The sequence below is a fragment of the Nerophis ophidion genome, linkage group LG13 (genome assembly GCF_033978795.1).
Source record: "Nerophis ophidion isolate RoL-2023_Sa linkage group LG13, RoL_Noph_v1.0, whole genome shotgun sequence".
In the NCBI taxonomy this organism is placed as follows: Eukaryota; Metazoa; Chordata; class Actinopteri; order Syngnathiformes; family Syngnathidae; genus Nerophis; species Nerophis ophidion.
The window spans coordinates 38,110,375-38,127,622 of record NC_084623.1 but is presented as its reverse complement, the minus strand read 5'-3'; the positions used below and the strand labels follow the sequence as shown (position 1 = coordinate 38,127,622).

At 39.4% G+C, this 17,248-nt stretch overlaps 1 protein-coding gene across 1 annotated transcript in view; it reads left to right on the top strand.

Moving 5' to 3' along the window:
- The window catches only part of LOC133564517 (calsyntenin-2-like), a 700,915-nt gene that overhangs the window by 665,651 nt on the left and 18,016 nt on the right, over positions 1–17,248 (top strand). The window contains exons 13-14 of the mRNA XM_061918874.1: positions 2,071–2,241; positions 5,493–5,638. Of these exons, the coding sequence (XP_061774858.1) occupies positions 2,071–2,241; positions 5,493–5,638 (317 nt within the window). The remainder of the gene's footprint in view (positions 1–2,070; positions 2,242–5,492; positions 5,639–17,248) is intronic.

Genomic DNA, 17,248 nt, shown 5'->3' with positions numbered 1-17,248 from the left:
TATGTTTAAGTATTTTGCAGACGCTCTTATCCGAAGCAACATACATGAAAAATACATATAAAACAATCACTGTAAACATGACCATTTAAGGGAAGAATGTAATACAAAATATTAATACAAAGTGTCAAGACAGAATAAACTCTCTGCAACAGCAGAGAGTTTATTACAGTCTATAAGATATATAGATATATTATGTATTTATACATTGTTTATGTAGGATATATGCATGTATATATAACCTAATCATATTGTTTCTTCGCCTTAAAAATATCTGACAGTTTTTTTCCCCCTTTTTGGGATTATTATTCCCAGTTTTGATCTTGGACATCTGCTCACTTATAGCATATAAGAATATTCCACTACTGTTAAGCAAACAATGAACACGCCAAAAAATTTGTCTTTTATCATAGTTACACGTATGAAAAAAAAAACGCGTGAATATCAGTGGTATTCAGTGAGGTAAAATGAATCAAATGCTCTGACAGTTCATTGCTCCTGCCAAATGAATTGCACTAAGTGGAGGGGATCACCACTCCAAGATGGCGGCCCCGCGTCACGTCAGTGCCAGTAGGCAGCAGCGCTCGATGTTGCGTACCCTTATACGATGTCTATTTTCATAATGTTAGCAGTGAGTTTGGAGCCTCACTGGTTTAACTAAACAGCAAATACAAGTTACATTACTCAGCCAATAAATGTTAACTTACATTCAAAACTTAACCTTCTTTGTGCATCTTCAAATGTCGAACGAAGTTGGAAGTTGTTGCGTCTCTGTCTGTAATCTTCGAACGAACCGTATGCTTTGCATACTGGAATTCGTCTTTTGTTGATCAAGTCGTAGTTTTAATACCCGAACGAAACAATTTCTGGCATCATTTTTCCTTATTGGCGTGTTGTATGAGAGCTCTTCTTCGTTGGTTTTCATGCAATTTGATTGGCTGAATGCTGTGTGACGAAAATAATGTGGATTTAATTTGGTTGGCTGTTGTTCTGACAGATAGCGCACAGGCTGTCATCGCACACACGCTGACAGATACGGAACGCTTCTGAATAACTTTTTAATCATTGGGTTTTGGGGAAAGTAGCAAGTCGTGTCAAGTCAAAAGGCTCAACTCCAAGTCAAGTCACAAGTCATTGATGTTAAAGTCTAAGTCGAGTTGCAAGTCTTTTTACATTTTGTCAAGTCGAGTCTAAAGTCATCAAATTCATGACTCGAGTCTGACTCGAGTCCAAGTCATGTGACTCGAGTCCACACCTCTGCCTGCCAGTACCTGGGTTTTGCCAGGTGAAAGGCAGCGAGTATAGCAGGTATTGTTTACTGGTAAGGGCTCTATAAAACATTCCTAAAACTACTTTTAAAATGAAAGCAAAAGTCACATTTTTCACTGTTGTACTGCTGAAAAAATACACACCTCACCGTAGTGCTGCCTGTGCTCAATAGTAGCACATGAAGGGAATTAGTCCTGGTTTTGTCTTTCATCCGTGAAAGGAACTATTTTTGATCAGACTAGATAAAGGCTTGCCTGACTTTTAAACCTTATTTTAGTATTCATGAGTTATACCTCACTCTCTCTCTCACAAAACCCAAATAGCCCTCAAAGAAAGCCAGTATTTACACAAAGTCTCTCATCCATCTGCTCCACCACACACATGCACACACACGCACGCCCGCGTGCAACACGGATACAGCTTCAGAGGCTGTTAAATGAGCATAGCTGCTTCACATCCTTGGGAGGGGGACGGTGAGGCGGAGAGCTGGGTCAGGATGCAAGTACTTAAGCGAGCAAGCTGAGAGAGCCAGCAATTGCTGTCTGAGGGGACTCGTTACTGCAGCAGCTCATGGCGGTGTGTAGTGACGAGTAATTGGAATGGACGACTCGGAGAAGGCGTTTTGTGATCTGCACTGTTGGAATTATGGCTCTCTAACGTTTTCAGGGACCTCCCTGAGGAGAGCCTCTGGGAAGCATGACAGAATCACACCTAAACCTGCACAAAGTCCTGCCGTGTGACCGTTTGACTATCTATTCAATTACAGGTGTGACTTCAGATCTTATTAGACGTGCATGTTTGCAGGTCAAAGACGAGGCATTCTGGAGGAGATCATCCACAACTTGGACTACTGCGATATTCTGGTAATAGGCGAGGAGTTGAACCCTGCGCAGGAGTCACTCCAACTGGGGCGCAGCGTTCTGCTTGGGAAACACCTCGATGCCACCAACTCCACATCCGGGATGTCCATATACGGTTCGTTACCGTGGTGCATAAGTATGAGTATGAGTATGAGTATGAGTAGGCCTGGGCTGATAATTTGCTGATAAGCACATTGGTGTGAGCATTATTTCCATAGCAATTTTAGCACTAATGTAGCTAGTGCCTTTTCAAATTTTCCAATTTTTTGGTGGGGAATTTAAGTGCCAACAAATTCAATACTAATTTGCTAGAATATGATTTGAAATAGTCACATTCCCTTTATATGATAAAAAAAATATGTCTTCCGTGTAAAGATTACCCAGCTGGCACGAGACATTAAAGGCCTACTGAAATGAGATGTTCTTATTCAAACGGGGATAGCAGGTCCATTCTATGTGTCATACTTGATCATTTCGCGATATTGCCATATTTTTGCTGAAAGGATTTAGTAGAGAACATCGACGATAAAGTTCGCAACTTTTGGTCGCTAATAAAAAAGCCTTGCCTTTACCTTTACAGAGTACTTTCAAGCAGACACAGTGTGTAGACAGAAAAGGGAGAACGGACGCATTTTGGCTTAAAAATTAAAGTTAAAGGTGAAGTTATAACACTGAAACACACTCAGCAAGAGGTGCTTTAAGACATGTCTCGCTAGCTCGGGGCTAAAGTCCAGCCTCGGTCTGCAGTGTTTTAGGTACTTCTAAATCACTAATCCTCGCTTCCATGGGGACAAATAAAGTAACTTTCTTACAAGTATCATACCTGCAGGACGAGGAATAGCCTTTGGTGGATCTACACCTAACATCCACTGTAATGATACCAATTACAGGAGTGTATAGTCAATAGGACTATTATTTAATCGATATTTTTTAGCACTACAAAATCTTCTTTTGATTTTTTTTACATTTATATTATGTTTACAAACTCAGGAAATATGTCGCTTGACACATGAGAACTTTGAATATGACCAATGTATGATCCTGTAACTGCTTGGTATCAGATAGATACCTAAATTTGTGGTATCATCCAAAAATAATGTAAAATATCAAATAACAGAAGAATAAGTGATTATTACATTTTAACAGAAGTGTAGATAGAACATGTTAAAAGAGAAAGTAAGCAGATATTAACAGTAAATAAACAAGTAGATTAATAATTCATTTTCTGCCACTTGTCCTTAATAATGTTGACAAAATAATACAATGATAAATGACACAATATGTTACTGCATATGTCAGCAGACTAAATTAGGAGCCTTTGTTTGTTTACTTACTACTAAAAGACAAGTTGTCTTGTATGTTCACTCTTTTATTTAAGAACAAAATGAATGCAGCTGAGATAAGCTCCAGCATCCCCCGCGACCTCGAAAGGGACAAGTGGTAGACAATGGATGGATAGATGGATTGTTCTTCCATTGCAATAAGAAACATATTTAATGTATTGTAAGATTGTATGTTAAAATAAGACAATAATGCAATTTTTTGTGGTCCCTTTTATTTAGAAAAGTACCGAAAAGTATCAAAATACATTTTGGTACCAAAATATTGATATCAGGACAACAATAGTCTTGACATTCAAACATAACATTGAGACAAGATGCTTTTTGACAACATTTAATCAATGTTGGGATCTGACGTTGATTTGACTATTGAAATTTGATCATTTTCCAACATGGATCCAATGTTGGACATCAACGTAGTCTCAATTTAAAAATATAACTATTTTGCGACCTTGTCCTAAAGGCCTACTGAAACCCACTACTACCCACCACGCAGTCTGATAGTTTATATATCAATGATGAGATATTAACGTTGCAACACATGCCAATACGGCCTTTTTAGTTTACTAAATTGCAATTTTAAATTTTTCGCGAGGTACCTGTCAAAAACGTTGCAGAATGATGACGCGTACGCGTGATGTCTCGGGTTGTAGCGGACATTTTTTTCCAGTTCGATCCTAGCTATTAGTAGTCTGCTTTAATCGCATAACTACACAGTATTCTGGACATCTGTGTTGCTGAATCTTTTGCAATTTATTCAATTAATAATGGAGAAGTCAAAGTAGAAAGATGGAGGTGGGAAGCGGTGCACTGCAGCTGCCTTTAGCATCACAAACACAGCCGGTGTTTCCTTGTTTAAAATTCCCGGAGGTGAAGCTTTACTATGGAACAGAGCGGTCAAGCGAACATGGTTCCCGACCACATGTCAACCGGCAGGTTTCGGTGGGAAAATTGTGGTAATAAGTCGGCTCTTACCGTAGACATCAGCGGAGCTCGCGTCCTGTTGCAGCAGCGTGGCTTCCCTCAAAGACACTGGCGGTCACCACACCCGTGGCCACACCCCTCCGACTTTCAGGTACTATATAATCTCACTATAACACTAGTAACACAATAAGCAGATAAGAGATGTTCCAGAATTATCATGGTAAATGTGTCTAACAACATCTGAATCGCTCTCGCTGCCCTCGCCTTTTTTTTTTTTTTACTTTTTTTTTCTAGTACTTCATTCTCATTATCTTCATCCTCGCTCAAATTAATGGGGAAATTTTCGCTTTCTCGGTCCGAATCGCTGTAGCTGCTGGTGGCTATGATTGTAAACAATGTGAGGACGTGAGGAGCTCTACAACCAGTGACGTCACGCGCACATCATCTGCTACTTCCGGTACAGGCAATGCTTTTTTATTTGCGACCAAAAGTTGCGAACTTTATCATCGATGTTCTCTACCAAATCCTTTCGGCAAAAATATGGCAATATCACGAAATGATCAAGTATGACACATAGAATGGACCTGCTATCCCCGTTTAAATAAGAAAATTTCATTTCAGTAGGCCTTTAAAGTCAGTTTTAAAGAACGTGCGTATTGTATGAATGTGTTGTGCCTGCTGGGTAGCTGGGATCATCATTAGTGGGTGATACGAATCATAATACATCATTATCATGATTATTGATATTATTAGTAGTGTATGTCCTGGGATTTAAGTCTCCCCGTTTTTAAGACCTAGTGACGTCTTTGTTTTTAACTTCAATCAAGGGTCTATGAATTCACCAGTTATGTACTATGTGATGCGAAAATTAAACTTAATCAAGGGTCTATTAATGCACCAGTTATGTAATATGTGATGCAAAAATTTAACTTAAAAACTGTTATGTTATGTTTATCTTTCTTCTATCACCACATCGTTGTTCCAAAATGCTATTGCAGTGTCTGAATGCGTAAAGGAGAGATTTGATGACGTTATGAGTGAAGTGTCCAATTTTAATGTCATTTGCATACTTGGGTTTATTCTTATTGCTGTCTCCCAACAGGTGTGGACTCCATGTCAAACTACGAAGAGGTGATCCGAGAGGTGCATTACTCCAACTGGCAACCTGCACAATTAACAGAGAGGAGGTTCCGCCTCACCTGCTCAGAGCTCAATGGACGCTACACCAGCAATGAGTTTAACTTGGAGGTCAGTGTAACAACTATAGGGCTCGAAAAGGGCACGTGATTTTGCAATTCAATGGGGGGCCGCGGTACAGTACAGTGCACATACCCGTGGTAAGGTGAGAGGGCGCAACAAACTGGATTAAAATGGATCGTACAAAATAACAAAAAATCGGAGGGACCTCACCAAGACAAAAAAATAAATAAAATTCGTGGCAAGTCAAATGGACAATAAATGTAAGTAAACTACCTCCATTGTCGAAAACAAACTTGTTTTTATGGAGTCAGTTTTTGTACCAGTGAAGAATTTCAGAATCCAAAGTCTGGAAGGATATGAACTCAATTATATCAACAAAACCAAAAAGAACGGGAGGTGGAGGAGTAGCTGTGTACGTGATGAAGAACTTGAACTACAATGTGGTAAAAATATGTCATTAGCTATTGACAATATCTTAGAACAGTGTTTTTCAACCACTGTGCTGCGGCACACTAGTGGGCCGTGAGATATTGTCTGGTGTGCCGTGCATTCTTGCCAACCTTGATACCTCCGATTTCGGGAGGTGGGGGGTGGGAGGGGGGGCATGGTCGGGGTTGGGGGAAGCGTGGTTGGGGCGGGGGGTGTGGTTAAGAGGGGAGGAATATATTTACATCTACAATTCACCAACTCAAGTATTTCATATATATTTCATATATATATATATATATATATATATATATATATATATATATATATATATATAATATGTATGAAATACTTGACTTTCAATTAATTCTAGCTATATATATTTATTTTATTATATATATAAATAAAATAAATTGTTGATTTTAAGACGGCACCTATCAAATACACAGTAATAAAAACACAGTTGTTTTACTAACTGTACTCTGCTTGCTGGTTATTTAAAAAAACAACAACAACACTTACCTTTCACTATTTGAGTAACCTTTGTTCTGCCATTTATTTCTTCATTTTGCTCGTTGACGGTGTAATATATTGGGTTGGAGTCAATAACCAGGCGAGGTGATAAAGTTATGTCTCTTTACTATGGGCTTCAGAACAGACTCCCTCACTTGCCGTCAGGTGCCCAACACCACGTAAATCGTTGGCCAATCAAAAAGCAACCCCATAACGCTATAGCCAACATTCACCGGGAGATGGCAACAGACAACATAGAATCACTCTATTACAGACGCCGTAGCCATGGCTGTAACTTCCTCGTTCTTCTGCTTCGTCTCCTTGTGTGTGCAGTTTTTTATTCAAATCTGTAGATGTTGTAACGTGATTGGGCGTGGCCTCCAGCGCCGGCTGAATTTCAGGAGATTTTCGGGAGAAAATTTCTTCCGGGAAGTTTTCGGGAGAGGCGCTGAATTTCGGGAGTCTCCCGGAAAATCCGGGAGGGTTGGCAAGTATGGTGCCGTGGGAAATTATGCAACTTGACCTAATTGGTCCAAAAACATTTTTTTGCAAATCAGTAATTATAATCTGCAAATAATGTGCCGTTGCTTAGTGTTTGTGCTGTGTAGAACTCGGCAGGGTAACCATTTAATACTCCATGTGTCGGGTGACACGAGGATGGTTAATTGTGATCCCAATATGCAAACCACAGCGGGAGGCAGCATACAGGTAAAAAGGTATGTAATGCTTAAACTAAAAATGAACAAAAGGAAAAGGTGATGAAGCATTGGGATGGCTATGCAAAACAAAATGAAAGTAAACAGAAACAGAATGCTGGACGACAGCAAAAACTTACCGCATTCACAAAGTACGTCATTACATGCCATGACAATCAACAATGTCCACACAAAGAAAGGTAGGAAAACCTCAAATAGCCTTGCTTGCTAACACAAACAGCGCACAGAGGAAGACATGAAGCTGCTACAGGAAAAACCAACAGAACAGGAACGGTCACCAAAATAACAGTGCAAGACAAGAACTAAAGCACTACACACAGGAAAACACCAACAAACTCAAAAAAGGCTCAACAACCTGGTGGAGTTTAATTTTTTAACGTTTTTTGCTTGTGGTGTGCCAAAAAAAATGCCTTGCCTCAAAAAAAGGTTGAAAAACACTGTCTTAGAATGTATAACCACTGAAGTATGTCATGAAAAAAGCAAAAACGTACTGATCAGTTTTATGTATAGATCACCTGGGTCAAACATTGATACGTTTGAGGTCTGGATTAAGGCAACTTTTACTGAAATCTTCCTTATGTTTAGACTTCAACACTGACCCTTTGAACCCTAACAAACAAAAGTCTATAGACTACTTCATTGACACAATGTACAGCCTGAGTTGATATCCTAAAATCACGAGGCCAAGCAGAATCTCAGAACACAGCACCACACTTATTGATGATATTTTTGATAACACCACAAGTGGTTTGCTAATTTCCGACATCAGTGATCATCTGCCAGTTTTCATAATCTATGACGGAAACTACTAGAAGAGAAACTTTGATGATGGAAAGACATTTTGAAGAATACACACAGAACAAAGTATGACAGCTTTCAAGACTGATCTGAGAGATCAAAGCTGGGACGATATACACCAGGGATCACCAACCTTTTTGAAACCAAGAGCTACTTCTTGGGTACTGATTAATGCGAAGGGCTACCAGTTTGATACACACTTAAATAAATTGACAGAAATAGCCAATTTGCTGAATTTACCTTGAACTCTGTGTTATTATTAATAATTAATGATATTTATCTTTGTGGAAACACTGATCATCTTGATTATTTCTCACAATAAATATATATTTTGGATGACATGTTTTAAATAGGTTAAAATCCAATCTGCACTTTGTTAGAATATATAACAAATTGGACCAAGCTATATTTCTAACAAAGACAAATCATTATTTCTTCTAGCTTTTCCAGAACAAAAATGTTAAAAGAAATTCAAAAGACTTTGAAATAAGATTTAAATTTGATTCGACAGATTTTCTAGATTTGCCAGAATAATTTTTTTGAATTTTAATAATAAGTTTGAAGAAATATTTCACAAATATTTTTCGTCGAAAAAACAGAAACTAAAATGAAGAATTTAATTAAAGTGTATTTATTATTCTTTAAAATAAAAAATTAAAAAAATACTCGAACATTAATTTAAATTGTCAGGAAGGAAGAGGAAGGAATCTAAAAGGTAAAAAGGTATATGTGTTTAAAAATCCTAAAATCATTTTTAAGGCTGTATTTTTTCTCTAAAATTGTCTTTCTGAAAGTTATAAGAAGCAAAGTAAAAAAAATAAATTAATTTATTTAAACAAGTGAAGACCAAGTCTTTAAAATATTTTCTTGGATTTTCAAATTCTATTTGAGTTTTGTCTCTCTTAGAATTAAAAATGTCGAGCAAAACGAGACCAGCTTGCTAGTAAATAAATACAATTTAAAAAATAGAGGCAGCTCACTGGTAAGTGCTGCTTTTTGAGCTATTTTTAGAACAGGCCAGCGGGCGACTCATCTGGGCCTTACGGGCTACCTGGTGCCCACGGGCACCGCGTTGCTGACCCCTGATATACACTGTGAAAAGGATGTAGATGATGCTTATAGTAATGTTTTTTGAAATACTTTTGCAATGCTTTCTGACAAACACTGTCCAACTTAGTAAGAAGCAAAATAAAAACAATCAACCAAGGATGACAAAAAGACTGAAAAATGATAGAGGCCACTGTACTCCTTGGGACCTTCAAGGCATCAGGTATTTTTCTGTACCCTTCCCCGAATATGTGACTCGAGACAAGTCCTTCGATTTCATGCTCAGTTTGTGCTCTGCCATACACTGTCAAGGGTTGGACTTTATATATAGAAATCATGTCCCACCAACTACAGGTGGACTCCAGTTAAACTGTAGGAATATCTCAAGGATGATCATTTGAAACATGATAACCCTCACCTCTCTTTTGAGCTTCATGCAAAGGCTGTGAATACTTATTTATATGTGATTTATTAGTTGTTGGATTTTTTTAATGCATTTGTAAAAACTTCTAAAGAATGGTTTTCACATCATCATTATGGGGTATTGTGTGTACAATTTTGAGGACAAATGTGAATTAATTCCATTTTGGAATAAGGCTGTAATCAACATTCCCTCTAAATCAGGGGTCTCAGACATGCTGCCCGCAAGACGTTATTTTGTGGCCCCCACGTTAATATGAAAATTTAATGGTAGTGCGGCCCGCAAATGTTATATGAATGGGGCTTGACAGTGTGGTGTGCAGAACTGAAGGAATCTACCAATCACAGTGTGGTATGTGGCTCTCGAGGGCCGAACATTGACGTCACTTGCATGATGCAAGCAGAGAAACGTTTTGCCGCTTTTCCACTAGACCTGCACGCATTCTTCTTCCCTCCCTCGCTTGCCCACCTGCTCTCTCTCTCTCTCTCTCTCTCTCTCTCTCTCTTTCTGTCTCTCTCTCTTTCTCTCACTATCACTGTGTGTGCGCTTCTCTCGAGCTCAGACAAGCGACCCGGTAGCTTCCGAAGCACTCCGCCGAAAGACCGAGGGACAACACAAAACTGTGGTGCACTGGACCCCAGGGCTGATACTCCGACAGAGAGTCGCTGGGCGAATCGGACGTGTAACACGTTAGTCGTGATGTTAGCCCATCCGGGGCTAATTGTGCTACCGTAACTGTAAACTCCACAGCAACAATTTTTGTTATTTGGGTCCAAAATGGCTCTTTCAACGTTCTGGGTTGCCTACCCCTGCATTAGTGGAAAAGCAGCAAATGAGTGATAGAGACAGAAACGTTGCCATGGAGACAAGGTTTTTCTTACGTGCCTGGCTGCAGTCACACCGCGACACCTGTCCGTCAGTAATAACAGTCCCTGATAACCTGGACCAATTCCAACCGTTATTTTTTTTTTTTTTACTGTTCAATTTGCATTACTTCACATTCCTTAATTTTCTGTTTGGTTCATTTATATTTTGATTTTAGTTTGTGTTGAAAATAAAAATAAAGACATTTAAAACGTTTTTTTTTTTAAGAAATATTTTCACATCCAGTGGCCCCCAGGTAAATTGAGTTTGAGACCACTGCTCTAAATCTATGCAGCGCAGTAAATCAAATGTCATCTTAACTTTAAATAAAATAAACACATCATGATTTTGCAATGCAGCTGTGATTGACAGGTGACACCAAGCGAACGTAAAAGGTAAAACAATGTTCGTCAACACTGTTCAATTATCATAACGTCTGTCGAGACGTTTTGAGGAGGACAGGAATTTCATCGATCACTTTATTGAGCAAAACTAAAAAACATAAGTAAAAAACTTTTATCTAGCAGAATTGGTCATTTTCTGTCATAAAAAAACAAGGTTAAACCAACTCTTCTGTCTCATCTGTTATATCAACAGCATCTTTTTCACCTGCACCAAGACAAGCACTCGTGGACAATTAGCCACTAATGCGTTTATGGCCACAAAAAAAGTTGGACAACTCCAACACCACACAAAGTGTAAATTCCAAGTCTTTACACTATGACTACCCAATCAAATGTGTGCTCATTCTATTGTCATTTATTAAGAATGTTAATTTATGGATATTATTCATGAAATGCTCTAACTAGATTACAGAAATGCTAATAAAAAGATGTACTTTTCAGACAAAAAGTTAGAAGGACTGTTCACTTCATCCCTTGCTTACATCTACTTTAGAAACATGCAAATGTTTTAAGGCAAGGGTGTAAAACTCATTTTGGCTCAGGGGCCGCATGGAGGAAAATCTGTGCACACGCGGGCCGAACTATTAAAATCATGGCATTAAAACTAAAAAATAAAGACAACTTCAGATTGTTTTCTTTGTCTTACTTTGGCCGCAAATAGAACAAACACATTCTTAAAATATTACAATTAAACCTATACAAAAAAAATACCAGCAGCGGTAAAGTTTCATCATCATCATCATCATCATATTCATCATCATCATCATCATCATCATCATCATCATCATCATCATTATCATTTCTTTTTATTCCTTTCATGAAAATGCATATATACAAGCCACTTACAGTTGACACTTTCATTGTTTTTGTTTCTTATACAATTCTATGATCAGAAAGGAGCAGATGGAAGAATAATATTCTTATATTTAACTGTCCCCTATTTAACACAAAGTATTTTAGAAGACTTTATCACCGTTCCCTCCGCCAACACCCAAACTCCTACATACTTTTTCATTTTCATACATCTTCTTCCGCTTATCCGAGGTCAGGTCGCGGGGGCAGCAGCCTAAGCAGGGAAGCCCAGACTTCCCTCTCCCCAGCCACTTCGTCCAGCTCCTCCCGAGGGATCCCGAGGCGTTCCTAGGCCAGCCGGGAGACATAGTCTTCCCAACATGTCCTGGGTCTTCCCCGTGACCTTTGGGTGGCATCCTGACCAGATGCCCGAACCACCTCATTTGGCTCCTGTCGATGTGGAGGAGCAGCAGCTTTATTTGAGCTCCTCCCGGATGACAGAGCTTCTCACCCGATCTCTAAGGGAGAGCCGGCAGAAGAAGCTCATTTCAGCCGCTTGTACCCGTGATCTTGTCCTTTCGGTCATGACCCAAAGCTCATGACCATAGGTGAAGATGGGAACGTTGATCGACCGCTAAATTGAGAGCTTTGCCTTCCAGCTCAGCTCCTTCTTAACCACAAAGGATCGATACAGCATCCGCATTACTAAAGACGCCGCACCGATCCCAAATACACAGCAGAAGGGGCTTACCTGGGCTGAAACCCACGGGCCCCACCCAATCAGGGGCTCCCAATGTTGACGGCGGAATGCAATGATTGGTGTCATCATGGGGACGGCGTGGCGAAGTGGGAGAGTGGCCTTGCGCAACCCGGGGGGCCCTGGTTCAACCCCCACCTAGTACCAACCTTGTCACGTCCGTTGTGTCCTGAGCAAGACACTTCACCCTTGCTCCTGATGGGTCCTGGTTGGCGCCTTGCATGGCAGCTCCCTCCATCAGTGTGTGAATGTGTGTGTGAATGGGTAAATGTGGAAGTAGTGTCAAAGCGCTTTGAGTACCTTGAAGGTGGAAAAGCGCTATACAAGTACAACCCATTTATCATTTATTTATCATAGCTGTCAATCACAAACAGCTCTGCTTTGTCCAGCAATAGTGTACACTCTCTTTTTGCTGCTCAAACACACATCGCCTGCATGCGAGAGACTAGTGTACTACTATTGAGCTAAAACACAGGCAGTCTCCCGGATCGCCAGCACTTCCCTTAAAAAATGGCTAGCTTCAACTATGCGCCCGTCGCCAAGGAGATGTATTCATGGATGAAATTATTTTTTAAATGGGTGATATGTTTGCAGTATTGCTTTTCTGTTGAGTGAAACCACGTTTTTTTTTTTTTTCAAACTGAGTTTTCTACGAAGGGGGTGGGGGGCTTGCAAACCCTTTCAGTGTTGCCATGAGTTCCCGGCGAGAGGAAAAAAGCTGTTGTTGATCCTTCCGAGCAAAAGGCTTGTAAAACTCCACTGTGTAGGATGGGAAGCGACATGAAGGTGTCGGTTTCTTTGATGTAATTAATGATTAAGGGGAACTAAATGTGATCGCTGAAAGGGGTACAAATTATTTCCAGGAAGATTTTGTCATGACCCAAGATCTACATAGTGGAGAGGAAGCAAGACATGACCCCCCTCCTGGCACCTTTCCTTTGAACTGTTTTGTGACCAAAGGCAGCGGCTGTTTATGACCCCCCCCCACCCCCCTTTCCTTTAGAAGCAGCTGTTGCCATGTAATCAGGGAGAGTCCAAATAAAAGAGGAGGCGTACAATCTTTCGTCAGAGCGTACAAGAGTACAGCCCAGACGTTTCTCCTCAATTGAGCTAAATTGAATTCTGTCTCTGTTTAATTACTTGCTTCTTTGTCTGTTTAGTAGATGTCATCAGTTTTTGAACCTGATAAAACCCCATCAGTCCCAGGGTCCCCCTTAGGTTAACATGGCTGTCAGGTTCAAACACTGATGACATCTATTAAACAAGATAAGAAGCAAGGAAATAAACAGAGACAGAATTTAATTTGGACTAAATTGAGGAGAGTCCCCTGTACACTATACTCTTGTACAGTATCTCAGCACGCTCTGGCGAAAGATTGTACTCGTCCTTCTTTATTTGATTTTCTCCGACCACATGACCACATCTGTTTCTAAGGGACGAGGGTCGTAAACAGTTCAAAGAAGAGGTTTGTGAAAGAGTTCAAAGAGACATTCATAAAACAGTTGAAAAAGGGGTCCTCCTTGCTTTCATAGTCCTTGGGAACGACAATATCTTTGTGTTTGATCTAATACATGAAAGAAAACAGGAAAACCTCCATGTTGTCTCTCCCTTACCCAGTGGAGTTTTACGAGCCTTACTCTTGGTAATTTTTTTTTAAGACAGCTTTTGTCTTCTCATCAGACCCTCAATGTAACACAAAGTGTTTGTGATAATTTAGAAACAATAATTCTAATAAAGGCCCTGGCAATACAGAAGAATGTTGGTTCTGCATTATAGGGCCCCTTTAAAGGTGCTGTTTGCAACTTCCTCACAGTAACATTTTTCAAAGCATGTTTAAAAGGGAAACAAGAAAAAAAACAGCTTGTTTATGTTACCATCAGTGGTTTTACAGAACACATTTGTTTTACGATTGTCTAGTTTTTCACCATAACAAAGTTCATATAATTAAAAAATTAAATAATTGGCCCGAATATAATAATTGGTGTTTAAGGCTGTCACTCACCCGGTTTAGTCAACACCTACTCGCAGGTAGCGTGTGCACACATACAAAAACAGTCCAACAGAAGCAACGTACAATTTGCAGTCATGTTGTTGTAATGATAAAATATACATTCATAGCTGTCCAAATTGTTATTATTAGCTAACAAAACCTAAAGCTAAAGCGCATGCAAGTGTCACGTGCGTACTTAATTACGTCATTACATACGGAAACCGTAAAAAGGCAGGCTGTACTGTGTAAAATAAATTGAAAAGTTGGCGTCCTCTTTTGTTCCATGAATTGATTTATGTGGACCCCGTCTTAAAGAAGTTGAAAAACTTATTCGGGTGTTACCATTTAGTGGTCAATTGTACGGTATATGTACTGAACTGTGCAATCTACTAATAAAAGCTTCAAACAATCAATCAATTAATCAATCTAGGCCGGTGTTTGTCAACCTTTTTTGAGGCAGGGCACATTTTTTTCATAAAAAAAATCCAGAGGCACACCATTAGCACAAACATTAAAAAATGAAACTTCACCAGGTCGTCGTGCCTTATTTTTCGTTTTAGTGTGTGTAGTGCTTTCATTCTTGTCTTGCGCAGTTATTTTGGTAGCCATTCCTATATTGTTGGTGTTTTCCTGTAGCAGTTCCATGTCTTCCTTGTACGCTATTCCCCGCATCTAATTTGTGTTAGCAAGCAAGGCAATTTAAGTTGTTGCTATCCTTCTTTGTGCGGACATCGTTGATTGTCGTGTCATGTATGGATGTACTTTGAGGACGGCGTCTCTGCTCCACACGCTGCAAGTTTTTGCTGTCGTCCAGCAATCTGTTTATGTTTACTTTGTAGCCAGTTCAGTTTCAACTTTCATTTTGCATAGCCATCTCTATGCTTCATTGCCTTTTCCTTTTGTTCATTTTTGGTTTGAGCAATACATACCTTTTTACCTGCACACTGTCTCCCACTGTGGTCTGCATATTGGGACCACAACAAATCATACTCGTCTCACCCGGCACATTCCGAGTTTCACAAAGCAATTAGCTACCAGCTTCCACCTACTGACATGGAGTATTACGTGGTTACCGTGACGAGTTATACACAGCACAGACAATAAGCAACGGCACATTACTTGCAGATTATAATTACTGATTTGCAAAAAGAATTATTTGAACCAAATAAGTGAAGGTGCATAATTTCCCACGGCACACCAGGCAATATCTCACGGCACACTAGTGTGTTGCGGCACAGTGGTTGAAAAACATTGCTCTAGACAGCACTGACACTCAACAACGGCACATTATTTGCAGATTATAATTACTGGTTTGAAAACATTTTTTTTAACCCAAATAGGTGAAATTACATAATTTCCCACAGCACAGTGGTTGAAAAACACTGATCTGGGCATCTGTGTAAATGTTGCAAACAGCCCTTTAAAGTGGGTGTTGTTTATTATTATTATTTTGGCATCACCAGGCTAGCGACTTGAACAGGTTGCACTGTATCACACCATGCATCATTTTGCAATAGAGTATATGTGATGGTGTCAGGCATGGACTTGGACTATGGGATATTTTGTTTTTCCAACACAAAGGATGATTAGCACGAGCCAGACGTGAACGTGAGTACATATTTATTAATATTCTAACAAAACTACACAAAGGCAAACAAAGGGCGCGCACGAGGGCGGAAAACAAACTTGGCCAATGTAAAAACAAAAGACTCGTATAAATGCTACAAACTACAAACATGAAACAAAAACACTTGCACGGTGGCATGAAAAAACAAAAACTTGCACTGAGGCATAAATACAAAACTTACTTGGCGTGGACAAAAACGAACAGCAAGGCATGAAGCAGATGAATATGGAGGCATGTAGGTAGTTACAGGTAATGTGGGAAAAGTAAAAAAATAATTAAAAAATAAAATAATTGGCCCGAATATAATAATTGCTGTGCACACATACAAAAACAGTCCAACAGAAGCAACGTACAATTTACAGTCATGTTGTTGTTATGATCAAATATACATTCATAGCTGTCCAAATTGTTATTATTAGCTAACAAAACCTGAAGCTAAAGCGCGTGCACGTGTCACGTACGTACTTAATTACGTCATTACATACGGAAACCGTAAAAAGGCAGGCTATACTGTGTAAAATAAATTGAAAAGTTGGCGTCCTCTTTTGTTCCATGAATTGATTTACGTGGACCCCGTCTTAAAGATGGGATATTTTGTTTTTCTAACGCAAAGGATGATTGGCACGAGCCAGGCGTGAACGTGAGGACATATTTATTAATATTTTAACAAAACTACACAAAGGCAAACAAAGGGCGCGCACGAGGGCGGAAAACAAACTTGGCAAATAAAAAAACAAAAGACTCGCATAAATGCCACAAACTACAAACATGAAACAAAAACACTTGCACGGTGGCATGAAAAAACGAAAACTTGCACTGAGGCATAAATACAAAACTTACTTGGCGTGGACAAAAACAAACAGCAAGGCATGAAGCAGATGAATATGGAGGCATGTAGGTAGGTACAGGTAATGTGGGTAAAGTTGCCAGGCCGAAGAACAGAAACAAAATGGCTTAAATAGCAGAGACATAATTAGTGATGGAACAGGTGCGTGACATGTCAGCTGAAACTAATGAGTTGGCATGGTAACGAATACAAACCAGGAAGTGCAAAACAGGAAACAAGTGTCCAAAAAACAAAACATAACATAACCAAAACAAAACATAATTTCCTTGGCGTGACGGATGGACAGTTGCAAAATAAAAATGTGTTGTTAAATAACTCGTATCAAACAGTTTTATTATAAAATTGCAAAGCCAATATTTGAATTTGACTTCCACCGCCACAGTTGCATTTTTGCTCATGGAAGTCATTGTCTTCTTTCTTGACTGAATGTGTTATGTTTTTTTTATTTCCTCTTTT